Source organism: Boleophthalmus pectinirostris, unplaced genomic scaffold (genome assembly GCF_026225935.1).
Source record: "Boleophthalmus pectinirostris isolate CB_2022bp ecotype Guang Dong unplaced genomic scaffold, ASM2622593v1 HiC_scaffold_10, whole genome shotgun sequence".
Taxonomy (NCBI): Eukaryota; Metazoa; Chordata; class Actinopteri; order Gobiiformes; family Gobiidae; genus Boleophthalmus; species Boleophthalmus pectinirostris.
In genome coordinates, this window is record NW_026570971.1 from 35,530,272 (window position 1) to 35,548,396 (window position 18,125).

The 18,125-nt window shown below is 37.5% G+C and overlaps 1 protein-coding gene across 5 annotated transcripts in view; it reads left to right on the plus strand.

Moving 5' to 3' along the window:
- The window catches only part of larp1b (La ribonucleoprotein 1B), a 64,977-nt gene that overhangs the window by 1,532 nt on the left and 45,320 nt on the right, over window positions 1–18,125 (plus strand). For all 5 annotated transcript variants that reach the window (XM_055156012.1, XM_055156018.1, XM_055156033.1 and 2 more), the window contains exons 2-3: window positions 7,048–7,109; window positions 16,395–16,451. In XM_055156012.1, coding sequence (XP_055011987.1) covers window positions 7,048–7,109; window positions 16,395–16,451 — 119 coding nt within the window. The remainder of the gene's footprint in view (window positions 1–7,047; window positions 7,110–16,394; window positions 16,452–18,125) is intronic.

The following is an 18,125-nucleotide window of genomic DNA, read 5'->3' on the forward strand; positions in this document are numbered from 1 at the left end:
GCTTTCTTGACAAATAATGAATTTAAAATAATACATAATTTTCATTCATAAGGAAAACCAAATCATTTGCAGGAGCTTCAAAACTTCATGCAGCTTGAGCACCCTCTAAAACAGGAATGTCAAACTCATTCACAGAAGGCCAAAATTATAAACTGGGACTAAGTCGTGGGCCAAACTAAATATTTATTGAAAAATTTCAACACTATCTGTATGTTTTCTCTTCTTTTGAGATCTGTAATGTTAAACCTTTTCTTAGTAAAAGAAATGTTTAATAATAGTTTTGCTTAAACACCGAATCCAGAACAAGCAGAATATAAAATAAGAACATAATTTTAAATAATAATGTTTCTATAGTCTATCTGTGTGCAGTGAGCAGCTCTAATACATATTTGATATGCTCTTGTGAGCCAAATATAATTATTTTATGGGCCAAATTTGGCCCTCGGGCCTGAGTTTGACATGTCTGCTATAAAACATCTCCTTTTTCTTCCAAATTTCTTCCTAAATCATCTTTTGGATGCTAATACCTAATGCAACTTCATTTTTTTTTTACTATGCTTTGATGGACCACTGTAATGTGTGTTTACTGAACCATCCTCTGATGGTGCGTAAAGAAGAGGACAGACACTTTCTCATTCATACCCCACTCAATTCACAATTTAATTTTCTATTGTAAATTATGATTGAAAGAAGTCCATTTGTTTTTCGTTAACACTTTAAAATGCAATCTTCTGAAATGTGGATCTTCTTTGAAATTACAATTTGAAAAAAATATCTCCAGACCTCACATCAGAATCACAGACTCACTAAACACCTTCAAAAAACTGCTCCAAACACACCTCTTTCCTCTGAGCCTACAGCCCGCACTCATGACTGCTCCTTATGACTGTTTTGTCTGTCCTGTCCTTGTTTTAGGGTTACTGTATTTACTTAGTTTTTAAGTGTTTTGTGTTACTGTGAAAAGCGCCACATAAAACTGATGCTTGTAGTTTTTCTGACAAACATTGTGATTGCAATTTACAGTTTAATAATAAGATTCTGTTCAAAGTTCACATTTTAAACACGTCCAAAAGAAATGACTGTCCAAAAAAAGACTGCAGTATGAAGTATGACAAACTAATCCAATAATTACTTTTCAGAACATGTTCGCGCAAATCTAAACTACAGAGTTAGCCGTTTTTGTGCAGAATAAGACAAGATTTGGTTGTTTGTGGAGGAAATGATGATACTTCAAAAATGTGTCAATAAATTGCAATTTTGATCTCTTGAAAAAAATTTTACTACCATAAGTTTCACTAGAAGATATTGTAGTTAATTTTCTGGTTGATGCAAGTTGTAAGTAGCCACCAACTCCACCACCAAAACCAAAACCCTGTGTGTCTTTAAAACGAAAGGCTTTGTGGTAAACGTGATAAGGCTGAGGCAAATATGTGGAGCACAAAAAGTTATCAGTAGAAAGATGGTGATGCCTTTTGCAACACACAGTAACTCGACTCGATCCAAAAGCCCTGTAAATCTCAGCCATATTGTTTTAAATTAAAAAGTGATAGTTCAATTTTCTCAGGCTTATTCTGTTCTGGGGCTGAAGGTGATCTCTATCACTTTGGGTTAAACCACGGTCAGCTTCAGGTTCACAGGTTTAATGCTGGCGATGTAAAAATGTCCAAATTTCTCAATACAATCTTTTCACAATACACATCTCACGGTAAAATATTTCGTAAAGGCTAACAAAACTGTGAATACGACTTTGTGCTTTTAAAATGCCTCGACAAGCCTGTGGTTCTGTCAAACACCCAAAGAGTTAACATTTAAAAGTGCTTAGTAACACTTATTTCATCGTGTAAAATGGACGGAAACAGAGCAAAGGATCATGGTCTATGTAGTTCCCTTTGTTTCTTTGAGGTAGAGGTGAGATCGGGCCTAAAAAATCCAGCCCGACCCGACCCGGCCCGCGGGTATTAAAACCCGACCCGGCCCGAGCCCGACCAATTAACTTGATTTGCAGGCCCGAGCCCGAAGCAAACCCGAAATGTCATATTTTATTTGTGAGGACTCGGGAGGAGGAGCAGTGCTCAGCGTCGAGGTGCCAGTCTTTTGCTCTCGTATGAAAGCAAAGCGCCACATTGACGACATTCAGCGAAGCCAACGCAAGTTTCTGTAGCATTTTCAACAATCAATTTGAAGCTTTTCCACACCTCACTCTTACTGGTGCGTGTTTGTCTTTTCAGTTCTCCTGCCTTTAGTTTAACTTCTTGCTCCTCCATATTGGGGACACCAGGTCAAAATAGATGCAGACTTGCGGAGGGGAAGATTATTAAATAAATTAAGAGGGGGCGTTCACGTGCTATTTAACTTCTTTTGCTAATTTTAATTGCTATTTAACTTTAGAAGTTAAATAGCAATTACATTACACTACTTCTCTGTTTTATCCATATTATTTATTTTATAACAAGTATTCCTTAGTTTAGTATCCACACATCGTTTTAGCATATATTTTATAAACATATATTTATTTGAAGCCCGAGCCCGACCCGACCCGAAGTAATGATTGACATTTTAGACCCGACCCGACCCGAATTTTGGGTCGGGTCGGGTCGGGCTAGGGCTCGGTCTTAAGATCTTACCTCTACTTTGAGTGTGATTGGTGGTTTTCAGATTATAGAATGTGATGTTATGATTTGAGTTGAGACCTTGAGCCAGTTTTCCCCATTAATAACACTGCACTTTGCCATGAAATAAACTCACAAATGTTAAACTTGATCATTTCTATTAGTGATCGGACCAGAACATTTTACTTTTTAACAATATTCATTTTAATTTCCCCTCATTTGTATTTCGGGTCCTCTTGTAAACTTTAAGTCATGTTATGATGTTGTTCCCTCTTCAAAAACAGACCTGGAGTTTTGTTTCATTCACACATGTTTGAGTAATTCTTTATCATTAGTCTGTCTACAGCTCCAAAGCTCTAAATGCTCTGTTCCACCTTGTGATGTCATGAAGTGTAGTGGTCCCCAACCTTTTTTGTGCTACAGACCGGTTTAATGTCAGACAATATTTTCATAGACCGGCCTTTAAGCTGATACGACCAACACAAAAACTGGTATTTTGCAAATGTAATAATACTTGATATTAATATATTATAATAAAACTCCAAAGATGTTTGTTTTTTACTCTTTTTGCAGCTTGTGGGTTTAATATTAACGTTAATTCATCACAAGACTGAAACGAGCATCTTGTCCTGCATCAAGTGTGAGTCAAGAGTGAGTCACAGACAGATGTAACGGACAAAATTTGGTCATATTCCAATAATCACTTCATAAAATAATAATAATCATATCATAAAACATGGTTCAGACGTGATGTAATGTGATGTAGTGATAGTTTTCTTTCAGTAGAGATTGGCTATTCCAGGGCTGAAATTATCCAAATGATTCTAGTGAAATTGTATGAAGTTTTAAAACGGGTGGAAGCACTTCCTGTATAACCACTTGACATCATAAGGTGGAACAGAGTGTTTTCAGTTTGAGACAAGCACTCAGCCTAAATCTGCCGGGTTTGTTTGTTAAACATGTGTGAATGAAACAAAACACAACTCCAGGTCTGTTTGTGATGAAGAAACATTAAAATAGGAAATATAGATCAGAAAATAGTATAATATAGACTCTTTAAATAATATTGTCAAATAGAATGTTGTGATGCCATCTGAAACCCAGGACTTTTCTTTAATCTGCACTTTTTGAGCACGTCCCTCACTGACAGAAAAGCACTGGTCTGTAATAATCACCGTCACCATTTAATTATGAGTTTAGTTGTGAAAACAGAAGGGAGTAAAAGGAGCTTTAGAAAGAGGGGAATCCACAGAGACATCTGAGCTACGACAAAAGCTCATTCTTCACATAGTTCAGACTGAAGACGACCTGAGGGAGTCCTTTTTAAACTCTACAGCGTCCAAAGACTCTGTGTGACCAGTGTTAATGAAGCACTTACCACTTTTCCACTGGAGGGTGTGTCGGAGAGGGCATCTGATATAAAGACGTGCCAACACTGCCCATTTGAGCCGCACACTTTAAACGATAAGAAAATGAACCTCTTTCTCTCTAACCTTTTTTTTTTTTGTTTAATCCAAGTTGTATAATTTTTTCTCAGGAATTTTTTGTGTATTTTGGATTTATTTGCAAACAAAATCAACATTATCTAAGAAAAATACCAAATATTTGAAGCACACTTATATGGAACTGCATTTGTACTATAGCACAGTTATTTTTATTCTGTATTCTACTGTTTTAATCTGTGCCTTATGCTCGCTTATTTAACTGTAATAGGAATGGAACAAAACAAAATTTCCACAAGAAGAGACGAGATATGACACTGTGTCCATGAGAATGAGACAAAACAAGATTTTAATATAAATCCTAGTACATTATGTACACTTCATGTTTCACACAATTTTGTTATTTAATTTCATAGTTTTGTTTCCATTCTAGTCTTGCTTTTTGAAACTGTAAGAGATGGAACTCACCAACACGTAACACTTTCTTTTTCCAATGCAAATGTAAACACTTGGAAAAAAATCTAGCAATTATTTTTCTCTTGTGTGCACAATGTTGTTACAATTTTATCCCGGGAGATCTTGTAGCACGAGATCTTGTACCAACCCTAGACTGTAAGCTGAGAAAAGTGCTGTATAAATAAATAAAATTAAGTTAATGTTATAATGGTAGCTTCTATTTAGGACCACAAGATCAATTTAAAATCACACAATTAGTCAGATATTTAGTTATTTATTTCAAACCAGCACATACAATTCATATAACAACATTACAGTACAGAACTGGCATTTTTGTAGTTTATTTTCTTCCAAAACCCCATCTTATTTTGAACAAAAAGATCGGTCCAAACATGTTCTGAAACATGTTCTTATATTAGTTTGTCAGCACAGATTTAAGTCATTTTGCCAATTCTTCTGGACGTGTTTAAAATGTGAACTTTGAACAGAATCCTATGGTCAGAATCTTTGGTCAGGGATCATCTGCTTGTTTTTATGGATATATCACTGCTCTGCCTTCTGGAATGTTCCACAGTATGACATTAAACAGCTCTACCTTATAATTATTCAGTTACAGGTGGTTTTATAGCTCAAAATATCTCTGAAACACAAATCACAATGTTTTTTTCCCCATATAGCTCAGCCCTACTTCTACTGAGTGAATCCTAATTGGCACACACACAGACACACGCACATACACACACACACAGACACACACAGGTGCACACATACAGGCACATATACACGCACACGAGCAAAGGTCCAGTGCTGTGGTAACAGTGTGTGTGGGTCAGTGGAGTTTGCTGAAAAGTGTGTCGCGTTGCTATATTTGAAGCGGCCGGTTTCATTTTACTGTACTTCTCCCTCCCATTGAGCCGCCCTCAGCCCCTCAGACCCTCAGCTCTTATCACCCCCACCATCCATCGCACCAGTGCCCCTCCCAGACCCCAGCGCTAAAGCTACGCTACACACACCTCGCATAATGTTACACTGGGGTCACAACAAGTTTGGAAGTTCAAATTAGCAAATAAAACTGTAGTGATGAAAACGAACGAATGAAAATGTATTTGACCTTTATTTACTTTTCTGGTGGAGATGTTTCTCTTTTTTAGATGTTATTGCTTTGTCTGGAATGTTTCACAGTATAGCATTAAACCTTTCTATTTTCATGGAGACCAAACCAGACCAAGTTCCAGGTCAGATCTGTGGAGAGGCGACCCCACTCACAGTCACAATGTCTGTTTTTCTAGGTATTTTTGACACCTCAAAGCACCTTCAATTGAATAAATGTAAAGTCAAGCTGTTTAAAGTCACACTGTAGAACATTTTAGACAGAGCAATGACATAAACAAGGTGACAGACCCCCAACTAAAAAGTTACACACTTTTAAGATTAACTATAACAAATAAACACCAAGCAGGGCTTCCTCTCCACAGATCTGACCTGGAACTTAGTCTGGTTTGGTCTACATGAAGATAGAAAGGTTTAAGATTAAGGTTAATGTAAAAATTGTGCGCTGTCCCTGTCTCTAAATAAATCAATAAATAAATAGATGGATAGAAGGAAGGAAGGTAGGAAGGAAGACAGGAAGGAAGGTAGGTAGGAAGATAGGTAGGAAGGTCGATAGGAAGGTAGGAAGGTAGGAAGGAAGGTATGAAGGTAGGTAGGAAGGAAGGTAGGAAGGTAGGTAGGAAGGAAGGAAGGTAGGTAGGTAGGAAGGTAGGAAGGTAGGAAGGTAGGAAGGTAGGAAGGAAGGTAGGAAGGTAGGAAGGTAGGAAGGTTTATTGCCATACTGTGAAGCATTCCAGACAAAGCAACAACATCTCCATGGAGAAAAGCATGTGATGAACCCTCCACCAGTCTCTCTCCATGAGGCCAAGCACACGGCACAATTGGCCAAGTTACAAATCAGATCTGTGTATAGGTGTCCCCGCCCTTAGTAATACAACATTCATTCGAGCTATAAAAACAACCAAACACTTAATTACATAAATGCTAGAGAGTTCAATTTAATGACATAGTGTGGAACATTCCTGACAATGCAGTAACATCTCAATGGATACAAACGGGTAACAGGAGCTACTCGAGAAAATATTGTACAGTTTGTTTGTTTTTTTTCATGGCAAATGCTACAATCTTTAGTTCCTCCATGTTATTTTGAAGTTGTATTTTTATCTACCCATTTCTCATTGATTTCTTGTGAATTTAAAGGTACATTGTGTAATGTTTCTAGTCGAGGACCTGCCAAATGCTTTCTATCTTCATGGAGACCAAACCAGACCAAGTTACAGTCAGAATGTCTGTTTTTCTAGGTTATTTTGAACTCTAAAAGCACCTGAAATTGAATAAATGTAAACAGCTGTTTAATGTCATACTGTGGAACATTCCAGACAGAGCAATGACATTTCTATAGAAGCAAGCAGGTGACAGTCCCCCAGTCAAAAAGTGTCAGTGTTTTACTACAGTCGTATGTTAAATTTTGTTTTCTTTTTTGTCCACAGATCAACAGAACGCTCTCAAAGTGGTCAGAGCTGCAAAGCCACGGACGAGAAAATCTAGCAAGGTAAAATAAAAACTCTAATTCTAAGTCTAATGTTCAGGTAATGAATGGTTTCCTTCACTGGCCGCGTCGCATTTCTCTTTCCTCGCTTCCTTCTCCGGGATTCCTCTCCTCGTTCCTTCAGGAGTAGACACCAAAGAAAAGAATCAAACTTTATTGGTGAGGAGTTTAGATCGTCTCTTCTCCCAGTGTCTCCTCTGGGGGCGGGACTTCCTCACATTTCCTCCAGAATCGAGACAAGGAACCAAGGAGAAGGAAGCGAGGAAAGAAAAATGAGACGCGAGCGCTGTGTACACTACCAAACATTTGGACACACCCTCTCATTCATTCAGTCTTTTTTATTTTTTTCTTACTACTTTCTGCATTTCATATACATACAAAATGCAAAAAATATCAAATATACAAAGCAAGATATATAGATTTATGTAGTAAAGTTACAGAACTACTAAATATCTTTGGACAAATTAAAGGACTAAAGAGTTCATTCATTTATTTAACTGTTCTAGGAGAGGTTCCACCACATGAGGTTCTGCTCTGACAGATTTTTTTCAGTGTTGTTTAAAGGTGCATTGTGTAACTTTTCGGTTGTTTGTTTCTGTGGAGATGTCATTGCTCTGCCTGGAATGTTCCACAGTGTGACATTAAACAGCTCTACTTTACCTTGATTAAATTCTAGGTGATTTTATAGCTCAAAAATACCTAGAATAACAGACTTTGAAGAAGAAAATCTACTTTGAAGATTTGTAAAATGGGTAAATTATGTAAAAAAGTCGACTTATAGTTTACATATAATTAATGTCTTTTGTATGTATATAAAATCAGGATGTAACGATCCCTCGATATGATATTTTCATGATAGGATGCATATCACGGTTATATTTTTATTGTCGTGGAGGCTTACAAAATTGTGAATATGCTACTTTTTCCTTTTAAAAGCCTTGAAAAAGCATTGAAAATCCTTTGGTCCTGTAATAATATGAAGAATTAAGATTTAAAAGTGCTTAATAAGTTATTTCTTCATGTAGTCTGCACTGCCAACACCAAAGGATCATGGTCTATGTAGTTCCCTCTGTTTTTCCTGGTGACAAGGTGAGTTCATTTGTACAGCACAGTTCATACTCAAAGTGCTTTACAGAATAAGAAAGACATTAAAATCAACATGGCTATTAATTTAAGTATAGACACTTGTAATTCGATATATTGTGATGGCCTCTGATACTATTGTGAGATTTCTGACGATACGATGTCACGATATTTCAGTTATTGTTACGTTCCTAATATAAAATGTAGAAAGTAGTTTAAAAAATACAAATAAATGAGAGTGTGTGTCCAAAGTGCTGTCAGCTCTTTTCTGTTGTTTGTTTAATATACAGTTTCTCCTTTTGACTTGAAGTTCTGTATTCTCGATGACTCTACAGATCTCTCACTGCAGGATCCTTCCAGCCGTAGTCTTAGCAGATGGTCCCCTGCTTAAAGATACACTGTAATTTTTCACACTAATGGTCAGCTACCTGCCTGTTTCCATGGAGATGTTATTGCATAGTCTTGAGTACTCTACAGTATGGTATTAATCTCATCTGTTTCCATTCAGAAAAGCAGGTGATGTTATTCAGGGCAAGGTACAGGTCAGATCTGTGGAGAGGCGACCCCCACTCACTGTAAAAATGTGAGATTTTCAAGGTGTTACTGAGTAATTAAAATGTAACTTAAAGGTCCAAAAAATGTATTATTGTGAGCGTTAAACCATGTTCTAATGTGGTTCCCTTCTCAAAAACAGAGCTGGAGTTGTGTTTTGTTTTATTCACATGTTTGAGTAACTCTTTATTATGAGTCTGTCTGCATCTCCAAAGCTCCAAACAGTCTGTTCCAACTTGTGATGTTGTGATGGATGTTTATATTGTGGAAAGATTTCTCTCAATCTGTCTTTGTGTAAGTCCAGACCAGACATTCACATGAGTCAAAGCTCCACAGACACAACTGTTCTTTTCCCACAGGAAGATATTGATTATGATTGATTACATTAAAATAGTGATTAGTTTACCTTTTAGAAACACATTTGGTCTTTTAACTCAAACTCATTTGGTTTGGTAAAGACAGTGTTTGAAAGATCCTTCAGTGTAAACACTTCTGTTCCTTTTGCTTGTTAATCTCGTCAGGAAGTGACACGTGAAAATGGAGCAGATCAGATCAAACACATCTGGCCACACCTCAGCAGGAGTCGACACCTTCTCACTTTGAAATGTACGTTTTCTGGTCTCAGTGGATATAAACTTGGTGCTTTTGGGGGTTTGTTGTTGGAGGGACACAGATCTAGGCCCCATCCATATCTGCTCTAACGAGAATAAACCTTTGTCTGTATTCCAAAAACTCATCGAGATTCACAAAGGAATTAATTATTTATCATCGAAAGATACATAATTTTTTCCACAACAGTGTCATAAAGCAGTAGTTTTCAGGTGAAAAGCTCTTTTTACTTTTAGTTCACTAGAGATTGGCAACTCCAGGATTGAAATCATCTAAATGATTGTATTGAAGGTGTGTGGAGTCTAAGAACACCTTGGAGCACTTCCTGTATTACCACATGATACAAAGTGGAACAGAGTGTTTTCAGTTTGAGAGGAGAACACAGCACAAGTCTGCAGGGTTTGTGTGTTAAACATGTTAAAATGTTAAACATACAAGTCCAGACAAAGCTCTAACATCTCCATGGAGACAAACATGGAGGCAGATTGCAGAACCTCTACTAGAAAAGTTCCATAGTGCATCTTTAAATAAACAAATTAACAGTTGAGTCCTCATCAAATAATACAAATAATGGACTTATTTTTTACAAGCTGTCATAGTGTTACACTGTGATCTTTATTCATTCACTCCACACTTTCCACATTTACACTTTGGAAGATGAAGAACAATGTGTTTTGCCCAAGGACACAACAACAGTATGAACTTGAGTGGGGTTTGAACCACTCAATTCCAGAAATGTGTGTTCTTTTTCACTTAGAATTTGAAGTTTCCAAGTCATTCATAAATATTTGAGAACTGTTGTAGCATGTTTATCCCTTTTGCACCGTTAACCTGTTAAGACATACACTCCTTTTTCAACGGAAGAATTCTCAATTTTCAAATGTCATTCACACATGATTTTTCTGACTAACACTGTGATTGCAATTATACTTGGAATTTTTGTTTTAGTAACAAGATTCTGTTTGACGTTCACATTTTAAACATGTCCAGAAGAACTGACAAAAAGACTGAAAGCTGAACTGACAAACGAATCCAAGAATCAGATCGAAACTAGAGGGTTAGCAGTTTTTATGCAGAATAAGACTCCATGAAAACACAGGGAGGGCATCTGACACACAGGGAGGGAGGGCATCTGACATACAGGGAGGAACATGTTTGTACAGATTCTAAACAGCAGGATTAGCATTTTCATGTTTGTGGAGAAAAAAATTGCAGTCTTGGTTTTTTCCCAATTCTGTCTTTTCAAATTATGATTTCTATGGTGATTAATCAGCTCTAATTCAAACCTGGACAGTGTTTCCCACTATTTTTTTATTTTTTATTTTTTGGGAAAAACTAAATAAATAATATAATGTAACAATTATATAATAATACAAAAAATAAATAAAATACTACAATTAGACCTAAGAAAATACTAAAGGTACAACAAGGGATTTTACAAGGCTTTCTGAAAACTAATTCCAGTGGCTGATCATAAGGGACCTCCAGAGCTCTGTGCCCCACGGGGCTCAGGACCGCTGTCGCCCAATTGCACTTTGCGGACACTCTGCTCCGTGGGTCCGGAATCCCGTCCCCGGAGGCACAGGAGGAAAAGTTTCCCTTCTCACCGGCTCGCCGCAGGCGGAGAGTCAGGTGTACCCCCATTGGCATTTATGCGAGGCTGCTAATCTCTCTCTCTCTCTCTGGCTGTCTCTCTCTGTTTCTGTCTCTCTGTCTCTATGTGTCTTTCTGTCTTTCTCTGTCTCATTTCCTTCTGTGGCGCTGCAACACAGTTTGGTGCTTGTGTGGGAAATCCTGCCTGGAGACTCAGAACTACCAAAGAAGTGAAAAAGGGAACAGAATATTTCTCTGTCTTTGACTAATTGACCAACTTGTCCAGCTCAGACCTGCCTAAAGGCCAAGCAGCCCCAGGGCCGCCCCGCCCCATTCCTCACACTGTAATATACGTATGTCAAAGCCTGTCCCTGAACGCAGCATGCTTCACTGTCACATGTCATCTCCATGGGAACGCTGCACCTGCCCGCGCTGCCTTCACTGGTCTGAGCCGCTTCGGGAGTTTTCTGTTTGTCTTTTCGGCAGGTTTTTCCTCCCTCTGTGTAATCAAGTGTACACCAGTGAAAAAAAACTCTGTGAATGTGAAAATCGTGCTTTTAAGAAACGCACGGGTTTGGACTGGGCTGAGTTGGTGAAAGATGTGGGTTAGAGTTTAGACATTAGACAGTTTTGTATTCAGATTTACAACAGAATCCTACTTTTTGAACAGAAATAGCAAATTTAATCACAATCTCAGTAACCATTTTAAAATAATATCGTGCAGACCAACCGTGCATTTCAGAACATGTTTATAGACGACTAAACTACAGGGTGAGCAGCTTTTCCAGAATAAAGGCCGTGTTATAGTTCTGCATCAACTCAACACACACTGCTGCCGTCGCCTTGTCCCTGTCATTTTTTATTTATGGCCTGCGTCGACGTCTATGTGCCGCAAAGTAATTGTAATTGGAAATGTCTGTAGAGCGGACCAATCACAGCCCTTATTGTCTGCGTCGCTTTCCCCTGCTCTCTGCATCAGTTCAACCCATGGTTACAAAATTTCTGAGGTGCACGTCGGTCGACCTAGATGCTCTGCAGGGGGGGTTCACAGCAACGCACATAATTTGATGCATGACCATAAATTGGGCTTTAGACCTCAGTAAGAGACAGGGAGGGCATCTGATATACACAGGGACATTTCAGAACATGTTTATAAAAGTCTAAACTACAGGTTTACCAGCTCTTACACAAAAGAAGACTCCATGGACACACAGAGAGGGCACCTGACACACAGGGACATTTCAGAACATGTTTGCAGAGGTTTAAACTACAGGGTTAACAGGTTTTCTGCATAATGAACGCCACAGAGATTCTGACACAGGGACTTTTACTGTAATTCTGTACAGAGCTGAGAATTACCCAGACTTTGACTTTGACATTTTCAGATTGCGTCAATGAAATTTCAAATATCAGTCCATTTAATCTTGTATTTATAGAGGATTTATTTCTACGTCAGTCTTTCTGTATTTATTCAGTCAAAGGTCAGTGAGACGGTGACCAAGCCAACAAACCAAACAACTGCAACGTTTACTAGAAAACTATCTTGTGTAAAGTTATTTAAAGCTGCATTGTGTAACTTTTCTGGTGCTTTTCTCTATGGAGATGTTAATGCTTTATCTGGAATGTTTCACGGTGTGGCATTAAACCTACCTGTCTTCATGGAGACCAAACCAGGCCAAGTTCCAGGTCAGATCTGTCACAATGTCTGTTTTTCTAGGTATTTTCGAGCTGTAAAAGCACCTGTAATTGAATAAATGTAAAGTAGAGCTGTTTAATGTCACACTGTGGAACATTCCAGACAGAGCAGTGACATCTCCATAGAAACAAGCAGGTGATGGACCCTCAGTCAAAAAGTTACACAGTGCACTACATATCTTTTTATTAATTGTTGAAGGATAATAAATGACTCAAAAGCAGAAGGGAAGTAGTGTTGCCTTGACATACATTATTTCAAATTATTTTACTTTTTTTTTTTATTGTTTACATGATTTTTTTAATACTGAAATGACAAATTCTGGTTCTTTATAACTGAGTTTAGAATGATTGAGAGATATTAGGCGCTACCTTCATATTTTAACTTGTTTGCCACACAAAGCATTCACTAAACACTTCTTTTACTGTTGTGTCCTTGGGCAAGAGCCTTCACCATCTTTCTTTATGTAAATGTCTTTGGTGGTCAAATGACTGACGGAGCCACATTTGTAAATCAGCCCCCGGGCAGGTGTGGCTCCAGTATATTGCAGATAAGTGTGTAGAGAGAATGAATAATGGACTTGTGTAGTGCTGAGAGGCCTGTCATGCACAATTTACAATGAGTCATAAATACTGCTACTATTACTTTTACTACTACTGCAATTGTTACTACTACTACAACTGTTGGTGCTGCCAAAACAAAGGCTAATCCAGTTTAATCCTGTTTTCACTCACTTAAATTGGGCTGGAACTAATGATTATTTTTGTAGCCGAGTATCCACTCATGTGTTTTTTGAGTCCACAAGTCAAACAGTATTTTTCTTTGGCGTTTACTGATCCCTGTGTCTTGAAAACTTTGTGTGTATTGTCTTATCTGTTTTCGTATATGCATGTTTATAATCATTTATTTGTATATATCATGGATCATAAGAAAAACTGGATAAGCCCCTCCCCCTGTGTCCCAGCTCCAGACAGGCTAGTGGTCTCTCCAGGTACTGCAGCTCCAAGAGTTTGGGCCCAGAAAGAATTCTCCCACAGACAGTGCATTTTGGGAATTCAGACTTCCCATGTTCTGACAGGGCATCCGGCTTTCACAAAGGCTGAATTTTGTAGGAGGATTTTTAAATTCTCAAAACTCCTCAAATGATCTTTGTCAGATTGAGCCTCGCCGCTCTCTGAGCCCACACTTGCTCCTCTCTAGCAGCTCTCGCTCTGATTGGTCCAAACGCCGTGAACGTTACAGACTTCACACGGGTGGGAGGAACTAACCTAGACTGAGGAAGTAAATGCAGAAGAGAGAATTATTTTTGGGCCCATGAGCTAATCAGCACATACCACTGAAAACATTACAACACCATCTTGGGTTCAGCTGCAGATTTGATTAGAGTTCTGTGGTTGGGTCTGTGCTGTGTGTTTTGTTACAGCACCAATTTTTTAAAGAGGAGGTTTTATGCAAAATATATTTAGTTTGAGCTTTGTTCCATGTTATAATGTTGTTCCCTCATCAAAAACATGGCTGAAGCGATCTCTCCTGGGCCCTGTTCAAACCCTCCTTATGGTTAGCTGTAAGATTCTGTACGAGGCTCCGCCCACAAGCCTACATCACCCACGCTCCCACACGACAAGCTAATAATAGTCTATGGTACATTTTCTATAGATCTTTTAAGGACCTGTATGTAACCTGCTCTTTTACTGTTTTACAAAAGGTTTTACAATCACAACTGACCCTGTGTCTGGAGACCCTTCACCTGCAGATAGAGACACACAAGTGTCTCATTCTCTGTTTATGTTCAGGTCTCATGTAAAAGCTCAGAACTTCCAGAATTCCCTCCTTGAGCTGCAGAGGCTGCACCAGCACTGACTCATGACTGGTGCAGGTGCAGGTGCAGGTGCAGGGGTTTAGGGAGTGACCGTTCAGAGCAGAGAGAAACATGTCAGGTTTAAACACACTGAACTTCACCATTGAAACTGGCAACGCAAATGAGAGAGTCATGTGAGGCTCATTCTGCTTTCTGATTGGATAATCATTTGAGAACCAAAACAACAAATTATAACTTAATAACACAGAATAAGGAGACACAGGGAGGGCATCTGACATAATAATAATGCTTAGTGAATCAACATATTAGTTGTTTTTATTAAAAGTTGTATTTGATTTGAACATGTTTACCTCGTATCTGCGGACACAGTTGGGCCATAATGAGAAAATCTTAATGAAATCTCCGTTTCTTTAATGAAAAAGGTTTAAACATGGTGACTGAAGGATTCTCAGTAGATAATAATTATGAATAAAGTGTGGTATTGCTTCAGAAATCCTTATTTGTCATTATAGTGATACTCTCTCCACTTTGAGCTGTGGTTTGTAAAATGCCCCACTTCTCTCACCTGTGCAGCCTTGAACCATATCTGCACTCTGTTTGTACAAATTGTTTTTCAAAAGTTTATCTGATCTTTCTTGGCAAATGTAAAACTGAAAACTGACCTATTTTCTCTTCTCAGCTAAATGATGAATGTTTTTAAAGGTCCTGTGTCTGAACTTTAAGCCATGTTATAATCATGTTGTTCCCTCAAAAACAGAGCTGGAGTTGTGTTTTGTTTCATTCACACATGTTTGAGTAGCTTTATTATTATTCTGTCTACATCTCCAAAGCTCAAAACACTGTCTTCCACCTTGTGATGAAATGAAGTGGTAGTTTTCAAGTTAACAGCTACCTTTACTAGGAATGGAACGAGATGCAATTTCCACAAGACGAGACGAGATATGAGATTGGATCCATGAGAACGAGACAAGACGAGATTTTAACACAATTCCTAATACATGAATTTCATGATTCAGTTTCCAGTTCTGGCCTCATTTTTTTTATTTATTTCATTTAGTATCTTTTTTTGTTGTTGTTGTTGTTTTCATTCTAGTACTGCTTTCTGGAACTGTTAAAGACTAGGGCTGGGTATCGTAAAGATGTTGCCGATACGATACATATCTCGATACACAGGCAACGATACAGCACATACAATTCATATCATATACATATCTTGATTCAGTGCACTTTTGATTCAATACGATATATTTCAAATCGATATTTCAGTAAAAAATAAAGTCTTAATCATGCCTGTGATACTAAAAGTCTTTGTTAAACCACTTCTTGTGCAAAGTTCATATGAAACACAAACATTTTAATCCTCAAAACTGTGAAAATGTAATGTGTTGCATAAATGAGTTTCCTTCCTCTAAACAAACAATAGAACTGTAGCTGTAACAAAATAATTTAGTAAAATATACAAAAAAAAAATACTCTTAGTGATATATCGATAAAGCAGTCCATAATATCGATACTGTACCACCACATTAAATGATATATCGATTTCAATGTTTCGCACACCCCTATTAAAGTCACTTTTTTGTCCAACTCAGATGGAAACTCTTGGAAAAATATCTCACAAGATCATTTTGCTCTCGTGTGCATGATCCTGTGGCAATTTTGTGTCACAAGATGCTGTACCATCCCTTTGACAAAACACAGTGGAGCACTTCCTGTCTTACCACATGACATCACAAGGTGGAACTGAGTATTTTCAATTTGAGGGAAGAACACATTGTAAATGTGCAGGTTTGTGTGTTAAACATGTGAATGAAACAAAACACAACTCCAGGTACAGTCTGTTTGTGATGAGGAAACGACATTAGAACAGAGATCAGAAAACAGTGTAGAATATGTGTCTGTAAAATAGTTGTTTCATGTTGTTTTTTTTTCTTTTCAGTCGAGTGATTTCAGTGACATCACGAACTGGCCCACGCCTGGAGAACTCGCCAAAGAGGTGACTACTACAAACACGCTGTATTGTCTCTTGTTTACTTGCAGTCTTTGTACCTGATTTTTACTCTTAAAAACATGAAAAATAGAATTCATTTTAAACCGTTCTTCCTCACTTACCTTATGCATTCAGAGCGTCTGAATTACTCACCATGAGTTTAGAAGCACTTTTTACAACTCTTGCAAATGATTTTTTTATTATAATAACAAAGAGGAAAGAATTTAAATAGTAATAATAACTTCTAAATAAGTAACAAAAAAGATAGCATGTTTCAAATAAGGCATAATTATATAAGTGTAAATGTTCAAGTCAAAATAAAAAAAATAAATAAATTATAAAAAAAAACTAACAACAACTAGCATGCTAACACACTTTCAGATTTTCTGACAATAAAACACTTTTTGGATGGAAACACATGTTGGATCCAGACAGTACACAGCAGTCTTATTTTGACCTCAAGAGCTGCAAATATCATACATCTGTACTGGGGCATTTTTCCTCAAATACCTGGGAGCTACAAAACCTTTCTAGCTTTTTTTTGACACCCAAATGTCTTATTATTCAAATAGTTTTCAGTGTTAATCCGCAGCTTCATGGACCTCCTGCCACATGTTTAAAGTTCTTATATGGTCCGACACATTGCTGAGATAGACTGAAAACTCAAATACAGAGCATTTGAAGTGACAGCTTTTTGATGATTCTCTAATTTTCTAAGAGTTAATTTGGTAGGGTAGCACACGCTGCAAATATAAATAATAGTTTTACACTGATCAAGAAGCAATTTAACAAGAACAGATGGAAAATCTGTTGAAAAACACAGGAAGTGGAGAGTTCTAGAGAGTCCTACACAGTTGAGATCACTCTGGGAGAATTCTGTCTAAAAGTTCGGCACAATTTACACTCAAGAAACACATTTTTTCTGACACTTTAAACATGATTTCAGCAAAAGAAAGGTGTTTCCTAATATTTTTTATTTGTCAAATCGTAATTTGTGTGTACATTAGGAGTTTTATCCCAGTGTAGAAGATGTTTGCTAGTTAACAGTTATGGAATTCCCCAGTGTGCTGTCATTTCCAACCACAAGTCATTTTTAAAAATTATTATTTTTTATGTTATTAATATTTTATTTTATTTTATTTTTTTGGAAACAGAAAAAATAGCCAAACCATTATTATATATATATATTTTTTACATATTAATGAAATTTTTAATATTTTGATTACAAGCACGCTTTAGTAAAATGAGTAGTCTCATCTAGTCTCATATAATCATAATAATAATAATAATTTTGGTTTGTGTTGCGGGAGGTTTTTGAACTTGTGTACAGTGTAAAATCAGATACTGTATGAGCTGTTCCATGGAGAATAATATCAGGTTTAATGACACTAAGTACACAGACACAGGATCTTTATGTGAGCTGAACACCAGAGCTCACGGATAATTAGGCTGAACAAAGTGAAACATGTGTCTCCTCCATGTATTTAAGAGCAGCTGCATTTGACTGTTCGCTCCCTGAAAACAGTCACAGGAAGATTTTCATTTTCATGCACTTAAGTTAGCCTTTCTTCTCCCAACTGTGTACTCTATTCACGGTTACTGGAAGATTTTTGGAAACATACGAATGACGACTTCCTGTGTAGTTCCCAACACTGGGCATGTGATAAAATCATAGATTTG